The sequence below is a fragment of the Varanus komodoensis genome, unplaced genomic scaffold (assembly GCF_004798865.1).
Source record: "Varanus komodoensis strain SLA01 unplaced genomic scaffold, ASM479886v1 scaffold49, whole genome shotgun sequence".
Taxonomy (NCBI): domain Eukaryota; kingdom Metazoa; phylum Chordata; class Lepidosauria; order Squamata; family Varanidae; genus Varanus; species Varanus komodoensis.
Genome location: NW_025336072.1, coordinates 6631787 through 6655558, shown reverse-complemented (window position 1 = coordinate 6655558; position 23772 = coordinate 6631787). Strand labels below are relative to the sequence as shown.

Here is a 23772-nt window from a genome sequence, read left to right as displayed (position 1 = left end):
TCCCACCCCTCAAATAAAACCCAGGGGAAGGTGTTATGCAATCATTCCTCAGAGAGTGCAGGCAGCCCAGGAGGACCACAGAGAAAAAGAGAAGTGTGCAGCAGATGATGATTGCACAGCAACTTCAGCTGTGTCATAGTGATAAAATAGTTGTGTGTTGTGCAGGGGAGGCTCTGAAAGAAGTGTTCTAAGACTGAAGGAAGCAGCATGTTCAGAAAATCAGAGGACAGCTTTTAGGTAGCCTGAGTTTCATCTATCCTCCACTACTGGATACCACCCTACTTTATATTTAACTGTCCCTTTCCCCTTATGGTGCTTTCATGAAAGGTTTTTTTTTAAAACACCTTAGCACCTTGCCTCATTTGTACAATTTTACAACAGTTTTTACATTTGTTTCCAGATGACAACATAGCCCTCTTGTGTTTTTCCACTTTTTTTTGGGGGGGGGGGGCTTTTTTCTTACTACAGAAAATCTGTTCAATAAGAAAAGATCAAATGGCAGCAGAGTGGTTTCTGACTGTCAGTGCTAAGACTCTTCTATCTGGAAGCATTTGCTAGATATATTTGGTGAAATATTTCCCCCAATTTTTCTGTCTAGACATGGTGGGAAGCTCAGTACACAAAACACATGGCTAAATTATGGAATTTGCTACCAGAAGACAGACTGGTCGGTACTAGTTTGAAGGCCTTTAAAAAGCTCTTAGACAAATTCATGGAAGATACAGCTTTCAGTGCTTCATGTAATTAGAGTTTAAATAACAGTAATAGTAGAATTGGAAGGGGCCGAGAAGATCATCAGCTCTGACCCCTGTTCATTGCAGGAATTCAAATTAAACTATCCCTCTCAGGTGGCTGTCAGGCTGCATCTTGAATGCGTTTAGTGTGGGAGAGCTCACAACCTTCCTAAATAATTGATTCCATTGTTGTATTGCTCCAACAGTCAGCACGTTCTTCCTGATGTTCTGCTGGAATCTGACTTTCTATAATTTGAGCCCATTATTCCATGTTCTGCACTCTGGAATGTTTGAGAAGAGATTCTCCCCACCTCTGTGTGACAATTTTTCAAGTACTTGAAGAATGCTATTGTTTCCCTCAGTTTTCTCAAGGCTAAATATGTCAATTTCTTTCAATCTCTCTTCATGGGCAACAGATCATTCTTGTTGCCCGTTTCAGAAATCTTTCCAGCTTGTTTGCCTCTTTCTTAAACCGTGGTGTCAAGAACTTAACACAGTACTTCAGATCAGAGCTAACCAGTACTGAGTACAGAAAAAACAAACAGTGAGTCAGAAGGGACCTCCCAGTCCATCTAGTCTAACCTCTGACTCCAGCCGGCTCTGCTCTACTCATGATATGCCTACCATGTGCGTGTCCAGTCTATCCTTGAACACCCTCAGCAATGGGGTGTCAACCATGCCCTGTAGAAGCCTATTCTATTCCCTTAAGGAAGTACTTCCTGGCATCCAAATTGAACCCCTGGTTCCCTGAGGTTGGCTCCACTGGAGCGCATCCTGCCTTCCTCTGAAGGGGAAAAAAGGTCTCTACTCACCTCCGTGTGACATCCCCTCATGTACCTATATGTCGCCAACAGATCCCCTTAGAGTCTCCTCTTCTCCAGGCTGAATAGACACAGTTCCCTCTGCCTCGCCTAATATAGCTTTCTCTGCAACTCAGCCACCATCCTTGTGGTCCTACGCTGCACTGACTCTAACCTGGCTACATCCTTCCTGTAACGTGGAGCCCAGGACTGAACACAGTACTCCAGTTGCGGATGCACTGAGTCATATAGAGTGGTAGTAACACTTCTCTCGATCTAGAAGCCATTCAACCAAGGGTGGTGTTCATCTCTTGACCCTGCTGACTCATGTTTAGCCTGCAGTCAATTAGTATCCTGAGATCCCTTTCATAAGTGCTGCTTTCCAGCCACTTGTCCTCTAACCTGTACTTATGACACCCAGCTTCTAGTACTTGATCTGCCACCCATCCCCATTCCCCTCATCTCAGATCAAAGGAGAGAGTGATCACTTATATCCAGAGCTCCCCTAATCTGCACCTTATTTACCAGATCTTTCCTGTTGGTCAAAAACAAGTCAAGGATATCCCCCCGCCCCCATTGCCTCCTGGACCCTCTGTGTGAAAAATCCTCCCTCTGTAGAGTCTAGGAAGCCATGTGACCTGGCTGTCGCTGCCAAGGAAGTCTCCCAAATAATATCTGGGAGAGTGAAATCCCCTATAATTACCATGTTCCTCCCCTGAGATATCTTTCAAATTTGGTGTGTCAGGGCATTGTCCAGGGTATCAGGTTGCCGCAGTGAGCAACAGTTTATCCCCACTGTCATTTCCCTTCCCTCATCAAGACCCTTTAGTTTTACCCAGACCTCCTCTACAAGATCCCCATATGCATCTGCACCACCCTCTTTGCATCCTATCCCTTTGCTGACATACAATGCTACACTCCCTCCCCTCTTTTCCTTCCTGCCCTTTCTGAATAGGATATACCCCTCTATGTTTATATTCCAATCCTGCCTTTCATCCTACCATGTTTCCATGATCCCCACCAGGTCATACCCTCCTACTCATAGGAGAGCCTCAAGCTCTTCCTGCCTGTTTCCCATGCTCCTAGCATTAGTATACATGCATCTCAGCTCATTCCTGTGATCCCACTATCTTTGTGTCCCCCGGCCTCCTCTTTTCTCTTTTCATCCCTGGTACCAGAACACTCTCCGTAGAAGTCCTGCTAGCCCCTACAGTACCTGCAATGCTCTGGTCCTGAAACTCTGATCTTCTCCCCCACTTGTCCAATCAGGACAGGTTTTGGGGTGCCTGAACCTGCCCCTGGCTCAGGTTAAAGCTTTCCAGACAAAGCACACTAGAGTATCTCCATAGAACCTTCTCCCCATTCTCATGAGGTGCACCCTCTTCCTTGCCAGAAGTCCACTGGCAAGGTACCAGGTGCCATGATGGAGGAACCCGAAGCATTCTTTCTGACACCATGCCCTGAGCCAGGTTTTCATTTCCACAACCCTCCTCTTTCTAATTGGCCCAAATCTCCAGACAGGCAAAATAGAGGAAAAGGCCACCTGGGCCTTTAGATCCTCTAGTTTCTTGGCCAGACCTCCAAGGTCCCTAGAAAGCCCGCCCACCTACCTGCTGCCTAGCTGTATCATTTGTCCCCATGTGGATCACCAAAAGTGACTGGTGACTCCTGAGGGAAGAAGACTCTCCAGTCTGTCTGTCATGTGCTGGATGTGTGCACTGGCAAGAAGCAGACAGCCCCGCCTCAGGGTCGGGATGGCACACTGCAACCTCCACACCCCTTGGCAGGGAGTCCCTGAAGACAATCATCCATCCATCCTCTCTTCCTAGTGGTGATAGATGGCCACGTCTTGGCCCTCGCCACTCCTACAGTGGCCTCCTGGCCATATCTGCCCCAGGCTGGAGTTCCCAAACAGATCGGTCCCCCAAGTCATTCAGCCCCAGCCTCCCGAAGCCATGAAAACCTATTTCCCAGCTCCAGGTCAGCATCAGGCCTCCTCCTGCTGTTGGTGGCATGCTTCCATGTCTCCCTGGCTGTTTCCCTCTCAACCCTCCCTCATTCTTCTGCCCGTAAGGGGGCTGTTCCTGGTTGGCCTGGGGAGCTGTCTTGGCCATGTCCAGGAATCACTCACCCTCCCAGAGGGAGGCAAGGGTGTCCTCTAGGACATCTTCTCCTCTAGGAGGGACACTAGCTTGCACCTAAAGTAAATGTATCCCTTCTGTTCCTGATGGAGATGGAGAAACATGGCATAGTTGTCGCATTTAACAGCAACATCTGTGGCTCCCACCATGGCTGTTTCCTGACCTGCCATAGGCCACCCTTCGCAGGCGTTACCTTCTTCCCCCACCTTGTCTGTCCTGCACTACCCTTACCTGACTTTCCTCACCTTTTTCTCCCAGACAGAATAATACAAGAAAAACAGAACAATCAATTAAAAAACAATGACTGAGGGGAAGAGAATCCCCAGGCGGCCCAGACTGCAGCCAAGGGACACAGACAAGGGACGACACTGAGTATGGCTTTATAGCCTCAGAGGCTGCTAGCCCCCCCCCCCCCCCCGGCTTCTTCTTGGGCCTCTCTGGCCTCTCTAGCCCTGCCTTGGGAACATCACATGATTTGGAAGTGATACTTCTGCTACTACAGCCCAAAATAGCAGTTGCCTTTTTCGCAGTCACTTTACATTGTTAACTCTTATTCAGCTTGTGATCTAAAAGAATTCTAAGATCTTTCTCATTTGTAGTATTGTTAAACCAAGTATCCCCCATCTTGTAACAATACATTTAGTTCATTTTTCCTAGGTGCAAAATTTGGCATTTGTTCCTTTTAAATGTCATTCTGTTTTTTTTTCAAGATCACTTCGAATTTTTTTTTTGTCTTCCCAGGGTGTTAGCTATTCCATCCAGTTTTGTGTCATCTGCAGATTTGATCATCATTCCCTGCAATTCCTCATACAAATAATTAATAAAGCTCTTGAAGAGCACTGGGCACAAGACTGAACCCTTCAGTACCTCTCCCCCATTTGAGAAGGTACCCCCTAATGAGCACTTTTTGAATCTGATTTTGTAGCTAACTGTGGATCCAGTTAGTTTGGTATAGCCCATTTTAATTAGTCTGCTAATCAAGATATCATGCAACACTTTGTCAAAAACGTTGCTGAAGTCATGATATATTATGTCCACAGCATTCCCACAGTCCACCAGGGAGGTTATTCAGTCAAAGAATGAAATCAGATGAATCTGGCAGGATTTGTTCTTGAGGAATCTGTTTTGGCTTCTAGTAATCACTGCATTGCTTCCAAGGTGTTTGTAGATCGACTGCTTTATAATCTGCTCCAGAATTTTCCCAGGACTTGATGTCAGACTGATTGATCTGTAGTTCCCAGGTTTTTCCTTTTTTCCTTTCTTGAGGATAGCCCTTTTCCAGTCATCTGGCACTTCTTCTGTTCTCCATGATTTCTTAAATATAATAGACAGTGGTTCTGAGAGTTCTTCTGTTAGTTCCTTTATTATTATAAGATGCAGTTCAACTGGTCCTGGAGATCTGAACTTATTCAGACTAATTCGGTGATCCTTGACCATATGCCTATCAATCTCAAGTTGCCATTCCTGGTCCTTCAGCCTGTACTTTTTCTTTGTCAGGGAGGCCTGTACTCTTTCTTTGTACCCGTGCCTTCTTTCTACTTATTGTATGTGTCCTTTTTTGTTTTCTGTTCATCAATTTGTGAAGCCACATTGGCTCCTACTGTTGACTTCTTCCTCTTTCCTTGTACATGTTTAGAATTTACTTTTTTAAAATGCCCATCCATCTTGAACTCCTTTTCTCATTAGAATCACTTACCATGCAACTTTACTTATCATTGTTCTGAGTTTATTAAAATCACCTTTCCTAACATCCAGGGTACATGTTTGGCTACACTTGGCTTTTGTTTTTTTTAGAATCAAGAATTCAAGTATGCCTTGATCACTTTACCCCAGATTTCCTGTAGCTGCCACTTTGTCCATTAGGTCTTCCCTGCTGACTAGTATCAAGTCAAGTATAGCTTTTTCTCTTGTTTCTTCTTTCACTTTCTGTAGGAGGAAGTTATCATCACCACAAGTCAGGAATTTCTTGAAAGAATTTGTCTCCCAACAGATACCAGGGAAATTGGAGTCCCCCATTACTACTATACCATGCCGCCTTGAAACACTGGCAATTTGCTTTTCCACAAGTTTAATCCTCATCTTCCCACTGACTAGGTGGTTGGTTATATACTCCGAATAATATGTTCCTTTTATTTCCTGCTCCATTTATATTAATCCAGATGCTCTCAGTGGGGCTACTAAGTTCATCCAGCTGCATTTCTGTGCAGTGATATTTATCTTTAATATATAGCGTGATGACACTTCCCTTTCTGTTCCTTCTGTTCTTCTTGAACAGGTTATATTGTTCAATTATTGAATTGCAGTCATGGGAGTCATCCCACCAAGCTTCAGTTACACCTATCAGCTTGTATTCACTCTCCTTTATTAAGAGTTTAGGTTTGTATTGTTTCCCATACTCTAGTCATTAGTATACAGACATCAAAGATCACATGCTTCGTAGTCTAGCTTTCTGCTTACTTTTTTGGAAGACGATTATTGGGCATTATTAAACCTCTATTCTGATGCATAAGCCTTTGTCTCCTGTCACACCCAGGTGTACTTCTCCCTCCCTTGTAGAATTCAGTTTAAAACCCCCCTTATAAATTTCTTCAAGATGTGGCTAAACACCTTATTTACAGTCCTTGTAAGGTACATCCCATCCCTTGCCAGTAGTCATTCTTCCAAGTAGTGTAGTGCATGGACCCAGAATCCAGATCCATTGGTACCACCTTGGTAGCTAGGCAGTCACCTGGAATGGAAGGGTGGGTAGAAATGAAAATTATCTGGACCCCAAAGTTCTTGGCTTTCTTCCCTAAAATTTCAAAGTTCAGTGTAATTTCTTCAAAGCTCCACTTGGCAGTGTCATTTTCCCTACACAGATAAAAAGTAAGGGATATGTGTCAGTATTCTTTATAAACTCTGGGACTCCTTCAGTTATATCTCTAATCCATCTTCCATGAGACAGCATATCTAGTGAGTTTACTTGTCTTTATTAAATACATGAGTTTTCATGCCATGCATCAGGGAATCTCCAACAACTAACACTCTTTCCTTCTTGTTCTTGTATGCCTTGGTACCATTGCCACTACTTGACTGACCTTCAGCCTCTTGCTTGATGTTGCATGGGATAACTTGTAATTATTGCCCTGCAGTCTGCTCTCCAGTCCCATCCTTAGGTACCTGAAAGCAGTTCCATAGATCCACTGCTTTCACTAGTGCAGAATGTCTTCTAGCTCTTTTGTTCCTGTTACTCTTTTCCAGGGAGTTTCCTTCTCATTTCCCCTTACCTCAGGGTTTTCCTCTTTTGCCTCTCCTGTACTACACTTAGGTTTTGCATTTCCACCACTTTGTCAAAAAACTCTTCATTATCCTTTATAACCTTGAGGTGAACACTTGACGCTCCAGTGCTCTCATTTTTTCTTCCAACATGATGATTAGCCTGCACTTGCTGCATGTGAGAGCCATGTTGACCTCAGACAAGAAAAACATTGCCTGGACCTTGCAGGTCACCCACACTGCAAGGTCACCCGCATCAGTCTTCTCAATCCATATTCCATACTTCTCAAATCTACATTGCTGTTCATGTTGTGACAGCCTAAGCTTTCTCCTATCTTCCCTGAAAGTTAACAACAGAGTTCCCTTTGCCTCTGTCTTTGTCTCCTCTTCCATTACAACCACTCTGCCAAACTCCTGTTAGCTCTCCTCCTCCTCCTTTCCTCTTAGCTCTCCTTGTATACTAAGTTCCTAGACCAGCTGGGGCAGCTGCTTCTTGAAATAAGGTGCCAGGATACAAACTCAGAATTTCAGACAGGATTATATACATATCAATGTCAAGACAGGGTATTTCCTTCCAACATAGGACAAAGGACAAGGTCCACAATGCACCAGAAGAATGCAGAGATGCAAGAAAACAGGGGAGGAAAAAAAGAGGCAGGCAAAAACCAAAATTAAAAAAGAAAAACCAAAACCACATACAAAAAATCAACTGTCCATGTTACAAGTTAGCATAGTCTTAATAGATATGTCCAATTGTCTCTTGCAAAATTATATAGTTCTTTCAGATACAGAATTTAAATCCTGGAAGGTAATTGTCAACAGTTCAGTATTACACTAGCTGGAGCTGCCAGCTAGTGCCACTAGCTGCCACTGGTGGTTGCAATATAAAGGAATAGGGCTATCTGTGAGAATCAAAACCTGTGTGGTGAAGCTTCTAGAAGTCCAAATCTAAAAATGAACAGTGAGGCACCATATATAAAGAAAGAAGTCTTGTCATGGATTCTTCTGTGAAAGGAGAGAGAGAGGCATGAGAGAGTACACACAATTCTTATACACAAGCCATTCCATTAATATCATTTGGGCTTTTTGACTTCTCTTCATTAGAATGTAGATGACTAATTCATATATTCCACAAAATAACTGCTAATTTTTCCTTTACCTTCTCACTGCAATAGTTCAGGAACACAGAGCTAGGACTCTATCGTTCTAAGCAGCTCCTGGCAAAACCAACAGTAATAGTAAACTGGCAGGCTTTTCACATGAATATGTGCTATTGAAGTAAAATGCAATGTACCACTAGGGAGGAGATACTCAAGGGAAGCAAATTATTGAAACCTGAACCTGCAGGAACTAGCAGTTTTCACTTGGAATCTTTAAGGGGAAGACTACAGACAAAGCTTTTCAAAGAAAAACTTAGCCTAAATTAAGTGAAGTACAATTTCCCCCCAATCTCATTATCTTTCTGGATTTTACTTATGGAATCCATACACTGGAATGCAAAGGCCAAATGAAGGAATATTTTAAGGAATTATCAGTTGGTGATACCTAAATAATTTTTGAATATACAGTAGTCCCCCAAAATCCGTAAGGGTTACGTTCCTAAAGCACCCACAAATTGTGAAAAACCGTGAATTTGGTGCCAGTGATAGGTGCCAGCCACCAAGGCGGTGCAGGCGGGAGGCACGGGCTGGGCCGGGCCGGGGGGCACGTGCGTGGCGAGGCGCACACAAATTGTTTTCTCCGAGAGAGTCCAAACTCGGAGGAAACAATCTCCTTGCAAGTAAGCCACCGCATGGCAAGGCCCGGCTTACTTGCAAGGAGATCGGCTTGGACTTGCTTGGAGAAAAATCCCGTGAAAGACTGAAGCCGCGAACGCTGAACCTCGACTTCACGGGGGTATACTGTATATGACCTCTGAGCTTCCAAGCAACAAACTATTAATTCATGTCAGTTTAATTGGTAATGTGGGGGGCGAATACACATACACACACATTGTGAACCTGTGAGAAATCATGGGAGAAAAACTGGACAGCCATCTGAATTGGATTGTATAACATGGTGTCCTGCAACAGCAGGGGGCTGGACTCGATGGCCTTCATGGCCCCTTCCAACTCTACTCTTCTATAATTCTATGATCTATCTTATAAGTAACTCTGAGTACATCTGTGGAAGAGCAGGATGCCACAACCATTATTAAGACATTTTGCGCTAACACAAAACAGGTCTGTTTTGAAATTTGTTGACTTGTTTTTTGTTAACTTAGCCCTTAGCAGGCTATTTCAGCCTGCTGGTTCCATACAGATGTTTTGAAGTTCATTTCTGATCAACTTTGGCCAGGGATAATGGTCAGGATTGCTGGGTCTTGTAGTCCAGAACATCTGGAGAGTGCCAAGTTGGGTAAGGTTGGTCTGTAGAAGTAGCCTTATAATGTTAACTGCTGCGCATAGCAGGCATAATGCTGCTGATATTGTCCCAAACTTAAGTGGCATGACAAGACTGGTATTTTGTTACTACCCATTCCCTGTGCTGTATGGCAGGACAGTTGAAGTAAGAGGATGATGTGCTGAGGATGTGTGTGCCAATTAATGCTCCCTTGTCCCCTGGTTTGGGTACATTTAACCTGGAGAAGAGGAGATTAAGGAGAGACATGACAATGGGCTTCAAATATCTGAAAGGATTCCATGCGGAAGATAGAGTAGACTTGTTCTTTCTTACTTCAAGGGACAGAATAAAGCCAATGGTTGGAAATCATACAGAAGCAGATTTTGGCTAAACATTAGAAGAAACTTCCTAATAGTGATGTGGGGGCTGTATGGCCATGAAATAGACTATTTCAGGAAGTGATGTATTTTTCTACACTGGATGTATTTATGCAGAGTTTGGATGAGCATCTCTAACAGAACTTGTAGCAACACCCTGCTTTGCAGGACCTAATCTCCAGCCTATGAATCTATGATGGTTAGTCTGGGGTATAAGTGAATGCTGCCCTGATATCTGGACTCTACTCTGTCTTCCAAAGGGAATGCAAAAGCAGGTCTTTTCTGTCTGACCTTTGGTTTAATCGATTGGCTGGATTGCTCTGATTTTGGTTTGTGGATTTTTTATTTTTGTTGCACACTGCAAGTGTTGGAAAGACAGTTGACAACTGCTTTTAATATATTAATAATAGTTGCTTTGTAGCACTGTATGCCTTTTGGGTCAGGCATGGCTTTGCAAGTAAACAACAACAAAGCCAAAGCAAAGGAGGGAAAAAGCCTATTTAGCTCCTCCCTGGGATAATATTCAGGGTTAGTACCTGGTCCACTTTGATAGCAGGTACCTTCCTGGACATTGCCCAGGCAATGTTCCATTTTGGACATCACTAACTGCACAGGGGTGCACTTGCAGAAAAACAAAAACAAAGTGTATGAATAACTGCATATTTGGGGATTTATCCTAACTTACAAATGGCTTGCAAATATGGACCACTTCTCTAAGGTGCTGCTTGGACACTTCGAACTGTCATTGGCTGTCAAAAGCAGGCTATGAAGCCAGGGTTTTCAATCTTAGGGGTGGGGCTACAGCAGGTAAAGAGTGAAAAAGCCATGGCAAACTGAATAAGGCTCATGATTGTGGTGGGAAGGGGAGACAAGTTGATCCCACCACAGTAGGGCCAATGGGATGAAGGCCAATAAGCTGAAACTCAATCCAGACAAGACAGAGGTACTGTTGATGGGCAATCTGTTCATCCAACTGGGAAATTTTCAACCTATCCTGGATGGGGTTGTGCTCCCCCCGAAGGATAAGGTTAGTAGCTTGGGGGTGATTCTGGACCCTGAGCTCTTCTTGTTTTGCATGTGGCCTCAGTGGCCAGGAACACCTTCCACCAGTTTATGGTGATCTTCCAGCTACCCTACTTGGATGAGTGGAGCCTTGCCACATTTATCCATGGACTGGTAACCTCTCACCTGGATTACTGTAATGTGCTCTGTGTGGGGCTGCCTTTGAATATGGTCTGGGCACTTCAACTAATTCAAAACAAAGCAGCACAGTTATTAACAAGGACCAGCCCTAGAAAACATATCATGCCAGTCCTCTGCCAACTGCATTGGCTGACTGTTACTGCCAGGGCCCAATTCAAAGTGCTTATGCTAACATATAAATTGTTAAACAGCTTGGGAACAGGTTATCTAAAGGAACACCTGTCTCCATATGTCCCTACCAGACCACTTAGATCAGAAACAGAGGGGCTTCTTTGTGAACACCCCCCCCTCATGAGTTGGGGGGAATTAGCAAGGAAAAGGGCCTTCTCTGTCATTGCACCTCACCTTTAGAAGTCTCTTCTGAGAGAGGTATAACTGGCATCCACATTATTTTGTTTTCATCACCAAGTCAAGGCCTTTTCATTTAGTATTTGTTTTTAGGACTATGTTTTACATTGTTTTTCACTGCTGGTTTTACTGTTGCTTATATTGCTGTTCATCCTTCTGTTTGTACTTTATATTTGTACTTTACATTAGTATTATGTAATTATGATTTTAGCTGTTACTGTTTTATTATTTTTATGTGAGTTGTTATGCTATGTTTGCAATGTGAGCCACCAGAGAACCCTCAGGCTATGGGATGGCATACAAATGCAATAATAAATAAACAAACAAACATCCTCTAGGATATCAGTGGGAGAACTGAGGGGAGGGGAGGAGAAAAACAACCCACAACGGACCCAACCACTTGTTGTGCACACTGTGGTTGATTTGCAAGACAGCCAATCCACTGTGGGTTAATGCCAGGGTAGGTTGGTTTGACATGAGGACATGTTCTTTTTGAATTATAGAATAGTTTTAGATGTTCCCATTAGATGGTATTTACTTTCTAACTAGAGTGAATACTGGAGCTGATCCATTATTCAAGGTTTTAAAGAGCATTATTAGAAGGATTTGGGAGGATAAGGCAAAAGTTTCAACTAAAGGACATCTTGAGGAGCTGTTACCTGCATGTCCAATTGGGTTCAATAGTAGTGACAATTGTACAGAATAGGGATATTTTGGGGTAGGATTCTGGTTTCAAGTTGCAGATTGTTCTTGGCAACCTCCACTTCGTAAAAGTCAAAATCTTCTTATGGCACTGCTTTTTGTTGAATCTTTATGGCACCTACATTCTTAGAGCCCTTGAAATGGTGATACAAATGTGTCCCATGTTGCATTATAGATTGTGCTGTTTTGTATTTTAGCTTATCTTGAATATGGTGAAAATATTTTTGCATTTGGAATGCCATATAAACTACAAAATAAACAGATTAATTGGCTTCATGATGTAGTAAAAGGCTGTTAATAGACTTTAAAAATCTGACTCATTTAGCTATCTTAAATAACTCAGTAATTGACAAAAACAGGTCGCATAGTAATTTATAGTTTTTAAGCCTTTCATCATTGCATCTCAAATAATTCAGAAATACTAGCCAGAGAGCCGCTGTGGTGCAGTTGTTAGAATGTTGAACCCAGGACATCTGGGTTCAAGTCCCTACTTGGCCATGAAATTCACTGGGTGACCTTGGCCCAATCAAATAACTTGTAGCCTAACTCAGTTCACTATTGTGAAAATATTATAGAAAGGAGCATTATATGCTACCTTGAGCTCCTTGCAAGAGGAAAAGCGAGGATATAATTGTAATTTATTATTAAGGATTATGAGAGCTCTTTTCTATAGATCCCCTTTTGCACTGCTGCTTTGGTAAAAGAGAACAGCCCGTTACCGACTATTCCAAACTATTTGTCTACCACTTCCACAAAAACTCTGGTTCCTGATCCAGTGATGTCTCACCTTGAGTAAGATATAGTCCTCTTTTCTGTGACCTGCCATAGAAAGAGTGAGTCAGAAGGGGCCTCCTGGTCCATCTAGTCTGACCCCCGGCTCCAGCTGGCTCTGCTCATGACATGCTTACCATGATTTCATCTTAGCCTGCTCACCTCTATCCAGAACTCTGATGCTGAAATAGTTCAATTTTCTCACAACTCTGATTGCATGATACCCTTTCCTAAAACTCTATCCTGGCTTCCCATTAGCTTTAGGAGATAGCAGCTTCTCACCCTAATCTTAAGGCTATGCCTTAATCCACTCACCGAGACCCTCTTCTGATATACAGATATATCCCTGGCCATGACGTTTGCTTTTCCTGTTCCTCTGGAAAAAATATATCATGACCCTAAAATTGGCTGGAACTCCACCTCCTCCTCCAACATACATTAGTGTTATTTCTTGAGATCCTCATCAAAATCCATCTATTCTAGTAAACCTTGGAAATACTCTTAGTCCCCATTTCCTCCTGTAACTGGCAAAGCACTCTGACAGTGTTGGGATAAGTGAAGAAGTGAAAGGGAAACCATTACTTCCTATGCTATGTTGGGCTCATGCTGCCGTGGCAGGAGACGAGATCCAACTCCAGGGCAAGTTCTGTTGCTGGAGGAACAGCAGTCATGGCTCTTCCACCACTGCATAGAAAAGATTTACAAAGACAGGCCTCCTTACCTGCCTGTGAGCCCCCCCCCCCCCCCGCTCCTGGCAATGGCACAGACCCTCACCTTCCATCCTGGCAACATGAACCCAAGACAGAACAGCAAGGAGTGCTTCTTTTGTACTTCTTTTTCACCTTTTCCTTCCTACTTGAATTTCTCCAGTTTTACATTATCTAGTATTTAACTCTGAATGCAAAGGGTGTTCTAATTTATCCTATGGCTCCTGTATTAACTTCCTAGGGACCATAGGATTTGTAACAAACTAGGCATTACAAATAAGAACAAACAATAACATTAATGGGGAGATTTCCTGCTGTAAGAGAAGCTGTTGGCAAAATCTGTCCCACATTTGTTATATCATGACTCAGAAAACATCTACCTAGGGATCTGTCACAGCTAAGTAATACAGGATTTGCTTTGCATTCTGAATGGTCAGATTTGGTTTGCTGTGAGATGTAGTGGAAACTGGGCTGGTGTAAGAGTCCCAAGATGTGATGATACAAAGCACCTGGGCAAGCTAAATTTTCTAAATATCCAATTGAATATCACTACAGAAACTCACTAGGCACTGAATAAAACTGCACATTGAATATAGATTTTGAAAACTCACAAAACATTTTTGGCTAACAAAAGTTCTGGAAAAAAATCATTTTCTTTACTTAGCTGTCACAGGCTGGGAAGAGCTGGTGCAAAGCTATGTATGGCTTTATTCCGCTTACAGTTGGTTGGCAAGGGAATGGATTGAAGCCATTCAAAATCATTGGATAGTGGAGGAACAGGAGTAGGCTAGACTGCAATGGTCACTTGAGATGACCATTTGTATAGATGCAAATCCATAAGTAATAGGCTAGAGTTTAGGAAAATGGTTGGCTTTAACCACTAACTTGCTTCACCTCATTCCCCTACTTGATGACTGCTGCCCAAGAATTGGCTTCCCCCTGTGTGGCACTGAAGTTCCTCCTACAGGATTTGTGGCTGCAATGAAAAGTGTGTCTGTGTGTGTTTGTGTGTGTGTGTGTTCAGGAAGGAGGTTAGGAGATGCTTTACAAAGAAGGAAGGATTGCCTTTTGTCATACACATGAGTATCATTTGCATGGTTGGTATGGCAATCTGCTGGCAATTCCCTGCTGCCAGTGAACTTGATGTACATCACTGGGATTATTAGGAATTCCCCCTCCCGCATCATATACATATATGGTTTATCAGAAATGTTTTTGTGCCTCTTCATCTAAGTTTCTTAATAAAAAAATGTATGACACTAATTTTCCTTCCAAGGAACTCAGAATGGTTCACATAATTCTCCTTATCTCGGTCTTATTCTCACAACAGCACCTTTGTGAGGTAGGTTGGGCTGAGGGTCTGTGACTGGCCCCAAATCACCCAAAGAGCTCCATAGCTGATGACTAGAACCCCGATTGCCCGAGTCCCATTCCTGCACTTTCAACCACTAAACTGCACTGGCCCTCAAAAATAGTCATTAACTTAATTCCTGGGGCACAAAAATGATAACCAGTTAAGTACTACATATGTTTTTAATGGATTTTGGAAGGAAATAGGTTTGTTAATATTCCATTTGGGAGAATTCAATTGAGAATACAATATGGACATGCAGAAATGTCATAATCCATGTCTTACATTTTTAAAGCCATGTGCTATGCTTTTAGAAGCTGAAAGAGAAACTGTTGTTTTGTAAATGTATGAAAAAAGCTTTGCTCTGCACCTGCCATTTATCAAGTAAACAATGTGAAGATCCAGGTGATCTGTCCTCACAATGAACAGTGGTCATCAGATATGACAAACGTGTTTGCTTTTTAAGAAGCAAGTACAGTGGACAAATTTCAGGAGGACCACAATGATTATTCCTTTCACTTCTCCACAATGGGGGCAGGGGAAAGGTTGGCACCAATGGGAGGGGTTTTCCCCCTAGGCTAACTGCAGGGTGTATAAGTTGCTTTTGTTGGGAATGCAGCTGAAGAGGGAAGAGTTAAATCTTCCCTTCCATTGCTATCCCAGTAGAAAGCGTACCCTCCTGCCCTACAGACATATCACAAGTCAAGCTGGAGTTACAACATAGCTCCATGCAGTCAAATTACATCAATAAGGTTCAGAGTTCAAGTGAGGCTTTGTCTCTCTCTTGAGGCAGATCACCTCTCACAAGCTCCATCCTCTTCATGAAGAGTGGACAGCTTTAAAGGGGACAGCTTTAAAGGGCTAAATGGAGTCTAGGATTTCCTTGCTTCTCAGTCAGATCCTGCCTTGTCCATTGCTTGTGATGATTGCTGAGGGGCTAGTTCCTCAGGGGAATCCAGTTTAGGGGTTACTGAATCTGGGGATCCCAGTACATAGGTTTCTGATTTAAGGAGCTCCAGGCTGACACCTCTGTGACTTGTGCCACTTGTCTGGCTATGTCAGAGGGTTGGGGTAATGACATCAGGACAAACAACTCGTGGAACATCCATGTCTTCATCAAGGACTGCTGAAAAAAATAGTCACCTGTACCTTTACACTTTAAAAACAATGAACAACTTGGAGATTTTTCTGCCTGAAAAGTTGAAATGTTGTCAAAATGAGTGAAAACACCTTTCTTACATGCTTTCAAGAATATCTTTGTGGGCAGTGGAAAAATGGATGAATTCTTTAACTGAAGTTTATAAGAAATAATAGTTCAAGTCTCTGTGAGAATTATTTGCTCTTATGTGTGTGTGTTTAACATATCAGCAACTCCTTTACTAATGTATTTAAGAATACACCTAATATAGGTCTTTAAAATAAATGGCTTTCATATGAAATCCTATGCATGTTTAAATGAAGAAAAAGCCTACAACTACAAAGCATGCTTGGCTGGGAGTTGCAGGCCTTTTTCTGTCTAAGCATCCATAGGATTCTACCGTTAAAGCCCAATCCTGCACATTTTTACTTGAAAGCAAGTACTGTTAAATTCACAGGACTTGTTCCCACATAAATAAATTCTCACAGGATTACATACTGTCAAAGGGACAGCAGCATATGCTTTCCTGTTGAGAGTTCTAGAAGCCTTCATTTTTTAACCTGCACAGAGGCATTTCCATATGACGTTAAACATACTTACTAGTGAGCGAGTTGTGTCGATGACACTGAGTCTTCTGTGTGAGCATGCATAGGATTGCATTGGCAAGATAGAAATTGTTCTACGCTGAATTACACTATTTGAACATTTGACACAAAATATCTGTCCTTTTCTCAAAATAGGAAGCTGTGACTGTTCATGTTCATATCAGTAATGTTACTTCTTTAGTTTACAAAAGAACTTCTGTGTACAGTAATAAAACAACATTCCATTTTCAGCAACACAATTTAAAATTGTTGATATAGACTGTTGCATATTTGCAAATCTGTTCTATAACTCTGACATCTCTAACAAATTTTATTTTTTATTTTCGTAGATTTTTTCTAAAGTTTTTCCTCAAGTGCAATCAAAACTGTTTGAAGAATGCAGGCAACCCACGAGATATGCGAAGATTCCAGGTACAGATTTCAAAAAGAATTAAGACTACATGGACAAGGATTGCAAGGACTTGCGCAGAAAACCCATTGTGCAGATAAGGACTTGCCATCTTTTCAAAATTATTTTAAATATTGGCAAGATTGAATTACAAGTAATATTTTTAGTTCTTCATAGCATGTGCAGACCTCAAAACTTCTGAAATTCTCAGCAGAGAAGCAGGAGCTCTTTCCACCTCCATAACCATTCTTGTTATGGTGATCTGAATAGGGCTAAGCAGGAGTGCCACCACCACCACTTAAAAAAAGCGAGAGAGAATATGCATGAATGTCCAAGAGAGAGAAAGCAGCACATGCTTTCCTGTTGAGAGTTCTAGAAGACTTCAAGCTTTAAACTGCACAGAGACATTTTTATATGTGACCGAACAAAGTACTAAGTAATTGGAAATATCTACAGATGGTATTTTGCTTGTCAGAATAATTTCCCATGTCATTGAATAATCATACTGGACAGCAGGGATGTACAAGCCAGGAGCTGCATGTGCTCCCCCCCAGACTGTGTTCTCTAGAGTGCCCTGATCTTCCCTGCACTGCTTACAAATTCCCCCTGATGATTTTATCATTATAGATGAAGCAGTCACTGATGCCCTATAGGGGTCGCTGGGATGTATGTGCAGATGCAATGTGTGTAGATATGTGCCTGCCTGCACACATCTGTGTAGGCATGCACACTTGTGGCTCCCATCACTGAGTGATACAGCTTTCAGGATACTTGTGTATCCTTCACCTACAGAAAGATTTTGAACATCTCAAATCCCTAAGTTTGATGTTGGGAAAAATGTGTAATTTCTTGAAATTTGTAATTTTCCTGATGTACAAGTTCAAAAAACTTTTGTTTAAATAAAAGTTTAAAAAATAGTTCTTTTCTACTTTTTTCTTGTAACAGTTTTCCAAAAATAATCTGATGACCCAAAAGCACACTAGAGGAATATCTTCCATGACCAATAATTGTTTTTACTAACTGAGAACAGTTAAAAAATATATAGGATTTTCAAATAGACTTATAATTTAGGCCAAGAAAAGGAACAAATACTTACAAATACAAATTACAAATCTTAGATTTCTATGTGTAGTCAGCCTGAGTGAACCTAGCCAACCTGCAGTAAGTATTTGTATATTAAGAGGAAAAAGCAACACTTCAGAAAAAATCCACCAAATCTTAATGTTTAAGCATGTCATGGCATTGATAGTATTTATCAATAAGAACAGAGCACAAGTTGAAATCCGGAATGAGTGGAAATCTCTCGTCTCACTAGCAAATTCATAAAACATCAGTCATTTGCTTGGCAGTAGAGCCACTAGAAACATAAAACTGGGTTTCCTTAGCTAATATGTCTACTTCTCAACAGGTTTATGTGGATTTAACAGTATCTTGTAACTTAAGCAATATTTTCAACTTTTTTTGTTTTTACTAAGTCAGCACTTTTCTTTAGGTGCACTGCAGGAAAGAATGAGTAAAATGGAGAGAGTATATATACTTTTGCTGAACTACAGAATTTTCCTTTTGTGATTACTGACCTATATATAAGTGACAAAGCAAAAAGTGTTATATATTTTAAATATTTGATCTGTCTCTAAATATATGGGTAAAAACAACTGCTTAGAACACTTAGCATGCTTCATTTAAGGGGCAACTTAGCTGATGCCAGTTCTAAAAGTATTATATATTTTTAGGGTGGGGGGTGTCAGTCATCTTATTATTATTTATTTATTTGTGGCATTTATATGATGTACTCATAGCCAAAATGTTATCTGCACAGCTTACACAGGGTAAGCCTATTAGGTTATCTTTATAACTCATTAAAGCATCAACTCATTAAACTAAATGTGGCTGTAGGAACTAGAATCTGGGGTGTTGGAGGTAAAGTCCAACTTTATGAAATCCCCATAATAGATGTCCTTGAGATGCAATTCAGTCTGGTTCTTTCAAGAACACAGTGCAGGCTGCAGAGTTACAGATTTCTAGAGAAACACCCTCAGGCTTTTCTCAAGGGGGACACAGATGGCTACCTCAGAGGAAACAGCATATACAGGAGAAGGTGCTGTAATAGCTGATAGCTAATTACAGCAGGTGGAAAAAACAGGATCAAAGGTGATCTAAAACATAGAAAATAGGAAAGCACTTACATCTGATGCCTGCAATTCAATGCTTTCAAAAGGGAAAATATCTTGCATTTTTTGGTATGTCATCATGGGAAGGCCTTACTTCCATTTTATATTTCATTTTTTGTTTCAGTAATTGCTGGCCTTTTTCTTAATATGGTGGAGCACTGTACTGAAGCTAAAAAGACAACATTATAGTAATTGTTCTATTGGCATAAATGCACCAGATTGATAGGTACCAAAGTAAAAGCCAGAACTTCTGTCTGAGCCATTTGAAAGACTTCTATAAATGAGGCTAATGGATCTGGCTATATATACAAATGGGATTTTTTAATTGATAACAAGCACAACCTATGGAGTACTAAATATGCATGCACAGAGCTTCAATAGGCATGGTTTAGGTAACATGAGGCCCACCCAATGCTGTGGGCCTTGCATCTCTCCCAGGCAGCATGATCAATGGGCAGGTATGATAGAAATTGTAGTCCAACAATTCAAGTGCCACAGGCACCCCAACACTGCAGTATGAAAAGCCTTTTAATTATGCTTTCCTTTCCCATTCACTGATTTTTGCAGTAGTATTCATGTGCCTATGGAGTCAAAGTTTTTAATGACAAGGATACTTGCCATTAAGTATTTATTTTTAAAATTTATACTAAGAAGCACTTGGACCCCTAATTAGAGCTTATACTTTACCTATTCCATGCTAAGGCTCTTAAGAAGGAAATTCTAAAAGCAATGTAGGATCAATCTGTATCTGAGAAAACCTGAGAATGAATATTTTTCAAGTATTGTAAGCACCTTTAGTTTTCTCTATCAGCTTTGTTTGTTCAGATGCAAAATTTCATTATAAGACATTAATCCTACTGTTTTTTGATCTCTGAGAGGTTGTCCCAGGGACCATTAAATGTTTCAGAATGCCTCCTCCTAAAGTGAAATGACTGGTCTGCCCTTGGAGTGGGAGATCTGATTTTGCACACTTCTTCCATAATGCTGTGGAAACCCAGAGTTTGAAATCTGATATTGGAGAACAGGAAAAAGAGGCATTCCAGGGATGTTTCAACAGATATACAAGATCCGAAGTTTCCCCATGCTCCTGAAATGGGGGAAGAAATATGCCAAATATGGAACTAATGTAGTTTATTATTCCAAGATAAATGTTTACAAAGACAATGGATAAGACTGTCCTTCCATCTTCAGATCTTCCCATCTACTTATAGGATAACTTGGTAAATGTAATTATGAAAATGACCTAAAGAACATCTCTGAAGAGAAAACGGAGATACACATATTTACAGATTTATGAAGCAGAGAATTTTTCTCCCACTGACTTGGAGTGCTCACAACTCTTTATTTGAAGATAGTCTCAAGTGTACAAATTTTAATTGGATAAACTATCTAATCAATATATCAACAGATCAATCAAAACAGCAGCTTTTAAATTGAGTGGTTAGAGGGATGTTTCTGAAACTGAAAGGTAGAAGAATATTTTTCCTAAATTGAATCCATTTGCTGCCATAATAGGAGATTAAACTATAATTAATGCAGTGGGTGCTGAAGTGCAGGGACAGGACAGTAAGTTGGAAAATTTCCGATGATAACCAAAATATTGGAATGGTTTCTTGGAATATAACTGCATTTATAGAAAAGTGATAGACTCTGTGGTTTCACTTTGTCTTTTAAAATAAAAATGCAGAAATAAAGATTTCTACAGATGCACCACATTTTGTTGAACCTTTAATTTTCAAAAATGAAAATGTGTTTCTTTTCCTTTCTTTTCTTCCCCCTGCTCTCCCAGGTTGTTGTATCAACAACAGTCAATGTGGATGGCCATGTTCTGGCTGTCTCAGACAACATGTTTGTACACAACAACTCCAAACATGGAAGGCGGGCTCGCCGCCTTGACCCCTCAGAAGGTACGGCCCCTTCTTATCTGGAAAATGGTAGGCACACATTTACATGCCTTTTTAATTTGCAATGCTTTTTTGCACCATATTTTTGTTGGTACACAACATATTTACTTTTTACATGATTCTGTTCTTTTCTTGATCATCCCATTATAATATAGTACATTAGCTTTTCTGATTACATATCAAAGAGAATTACTGGTCCTGCATTTGCTTCTGACTTAAATTTGGTTTCTTTAACATGTAACACTTTGCAACATATAGCCATTCTCTCATTCTTTTTTGTTTATTTGCTTATAGCTCTTTGTTGCTATTTCAGTTTGGTTTTATTTTATCTTGGCTTGTCATTATCCTCAGCCCAGAAATACATTTTCAGATGATGCATGTAAGTTTAAATAGATCTTCAAAACTAGCTCTGTAAAGAATATACTGTGGGATCATTTTCCTGTTCTTGGAACCCTACTGTAACAGATTCAGGAATCACAGAAGACTTGTATAAGTAAAATGTACTTCTCACCTGCTTTTCTAAAATTAACAAAAGGAAAAAAAAAGTTAGCAATATCAGGACACCAGGTCCTGCATATTACATATGCAAACTTGTAATGTCAGATCTCTATTTAGCATTTAATAACGCAGCTACCTAAATAAGAGAGCTACTAATACACTACAATTCTATTAATGTTCTTCTATAAATATGTATAGTAATGGGTACATTTCCAATGGTGTAAAGTAATACAACTGTAACATACAAACAGCATGACCTCTAAAATCTCAAAAATATTCAACACAGGGATAAGCAGATTAAATCAATTAAATGCTTGCTTGGAGCTATCTTTACAGCCTTCCAAAATACTGAAAAAGCCAAGCAAAACTCCTTGGGATTCTAAACCCTAGGTGCTACAACCAATATATTCTTCATACTGAAATGCATATGCAGAAAAGATTCCTGAAATACCCACTGAGGAAGCCTTTTTATGTGAGAATTACTAACATAATGTCAGGTTTTTGAGAGCCCTTGAATACAGTTCCTCAGTGGGTTCCCTCTGTTACTAAGTCTGCTAAGTCATTGCCATTTTCACTGGTTGCTATTGCTCCTTATCTTCTTACTACTACCACTTGCTTGCTTGGCAGTCAGTCAGTGAACAAGCAGGCCATGGAATCTACAAATCTTTTTTTTCACCACAACCATTAAAATATAGTCTAATTATTTGAAATAACTGTTGCAAAACTCCCACAATCAGCCCAAAGTTGTGCTCTTTCTGCACCATACTTCTTCACACTGTTCGGAGTTAAACTATAGAATGTATATATGACTTAAAGGAAGTAAACTAATTCGTGATGGACAGCAAGATTACCGATGTTTTCTACTCATTTGACTAAATACTTCCTCCAGGCTCAAAAGCATCATGCTGTTCACCGTTCTATCTATGGGCTTTCCGATAGATATCTGATTGGCCATTGAGGGAAACTAGAAGCTTATGTAATGCACCATTGGTCTGATTCAGCAGGCAATTTTTATATTGTTATATTGTCAATCCATGGAATTAACACACAAATACCTTTAGTCTCACTTGATTAAAAGAATATCTAAGTGACATGGTGCAGTGGTAACATGTCATACAGTTGAAAGGGGCCTAGAAGGCCATCGGGTCCAACATCCTGTTCAACGTAGGATTGAAGTTTCCCATCCGCATTCTAACCAGACTTGACACTACTTAGGTTCTTAGATGAGGCAGAATCAGGCCTTTCAGGCTATATATGTATAAGAACCAATAGTTTATTTGCCATGCTGATCCCATACTTGCTGTGGCATACTGGTTTTGGGAAAAAGCCTATGCCACAGGTGATTTACAAGATTGACCCTTTCACAAAGTATCACCATAAGATCAAGCTCAGCCATCTGGAAGGGGACTACTATAATACACAGGTTCTGTGTCTGTCTAATTAGTTCCACATAATACATAACGTGAATGCATTGATTGTGAGATGAACCGAGATGCCTTCCATGCCGGACGGCATAAAAAAGTTTTAAATAAATAAATAAAATAAACTGATGGTTACAACATGTGGTGATGAACCAAATTAAATATAATATAGGCATAAAAAATAATGTATCAATCCTCTTTGCAATAGAAAAAGCATTTGTTTTTCTTCTCTAATAAGTGAGGTAAAAGAGAATGAAAAAAATATATAATAATTAAAGGTTGCCCTGAGCACAGCAGTCATTATAGTCTATGACGTATTGTTTATCTCTTTCATATGTATTGAAAGTAGGTGTGTGTTTTGCTTGGCAACCATCACTAATGAGGTTCACAATTAAGAAGGTTGAATCTGCTCTCATAGTCCTTACTTTCCCCAGAGACATAGAGAGAGGAGGTAGGGAGGGTTATGAGAACTAGAACCATTATAGGTTTAGGAAATCATGCCATCCCTGTGCTGGGTTAAGCTGTACTCTAGGCCAAAATTCAGATTCTTCTGCTATACTTTCGTAAACTTAAGCAAAACAAATGTTTATTTTTGGCAAATAAAAATTATATGACTCTAAACAGAAAATTCAACTAGCATAATAAAGACACCTGCCTATACAAGAGAAAAATAACTATGGGTACTGCAAATGCTCAGAAAACAGTCTGATGGTTTTACACTAATGTTGATACAGGACTACTGCATCCGCTAGACCATAGTAAATTATATGGATTGTTGCAAAACTAAATTCTTTGGTTTACAGTCAGTGTTAGTGTTAAAAAAACCTTGAAAGAAAATAAAGTCCCAAAACATGACTACCAGTATGTCACATCATG

General features: G+C 40.7%; 1 protein-coding gene across 9 annotated transcripts in view; it reads left to right on the top strand.

The window, feature by feature from the left end:
• Positions 1-23772, top strand: part of EBF3 (EBF transcription factor 3) — a 216228-nt gene that overhangs the window by 124103 nt on the left and 68353 nt on the right. For all 9 annotated transcript variants that reach the window (XM_044445625.1, XM_044445623.1, XM_044445622.1 and 6 more), the window contains 2 exons: positions 16844-16925; positions 20863-20980. In XM_044445625.1, the coding sequence (XP_044301560.1) occupies positions 16844-16925; positions 20863-20980 (200 nt within the window). The remainder of the gene's footprint in view (positions 1-16843; positions 16926-20862; positions 20981-23772) is intronic.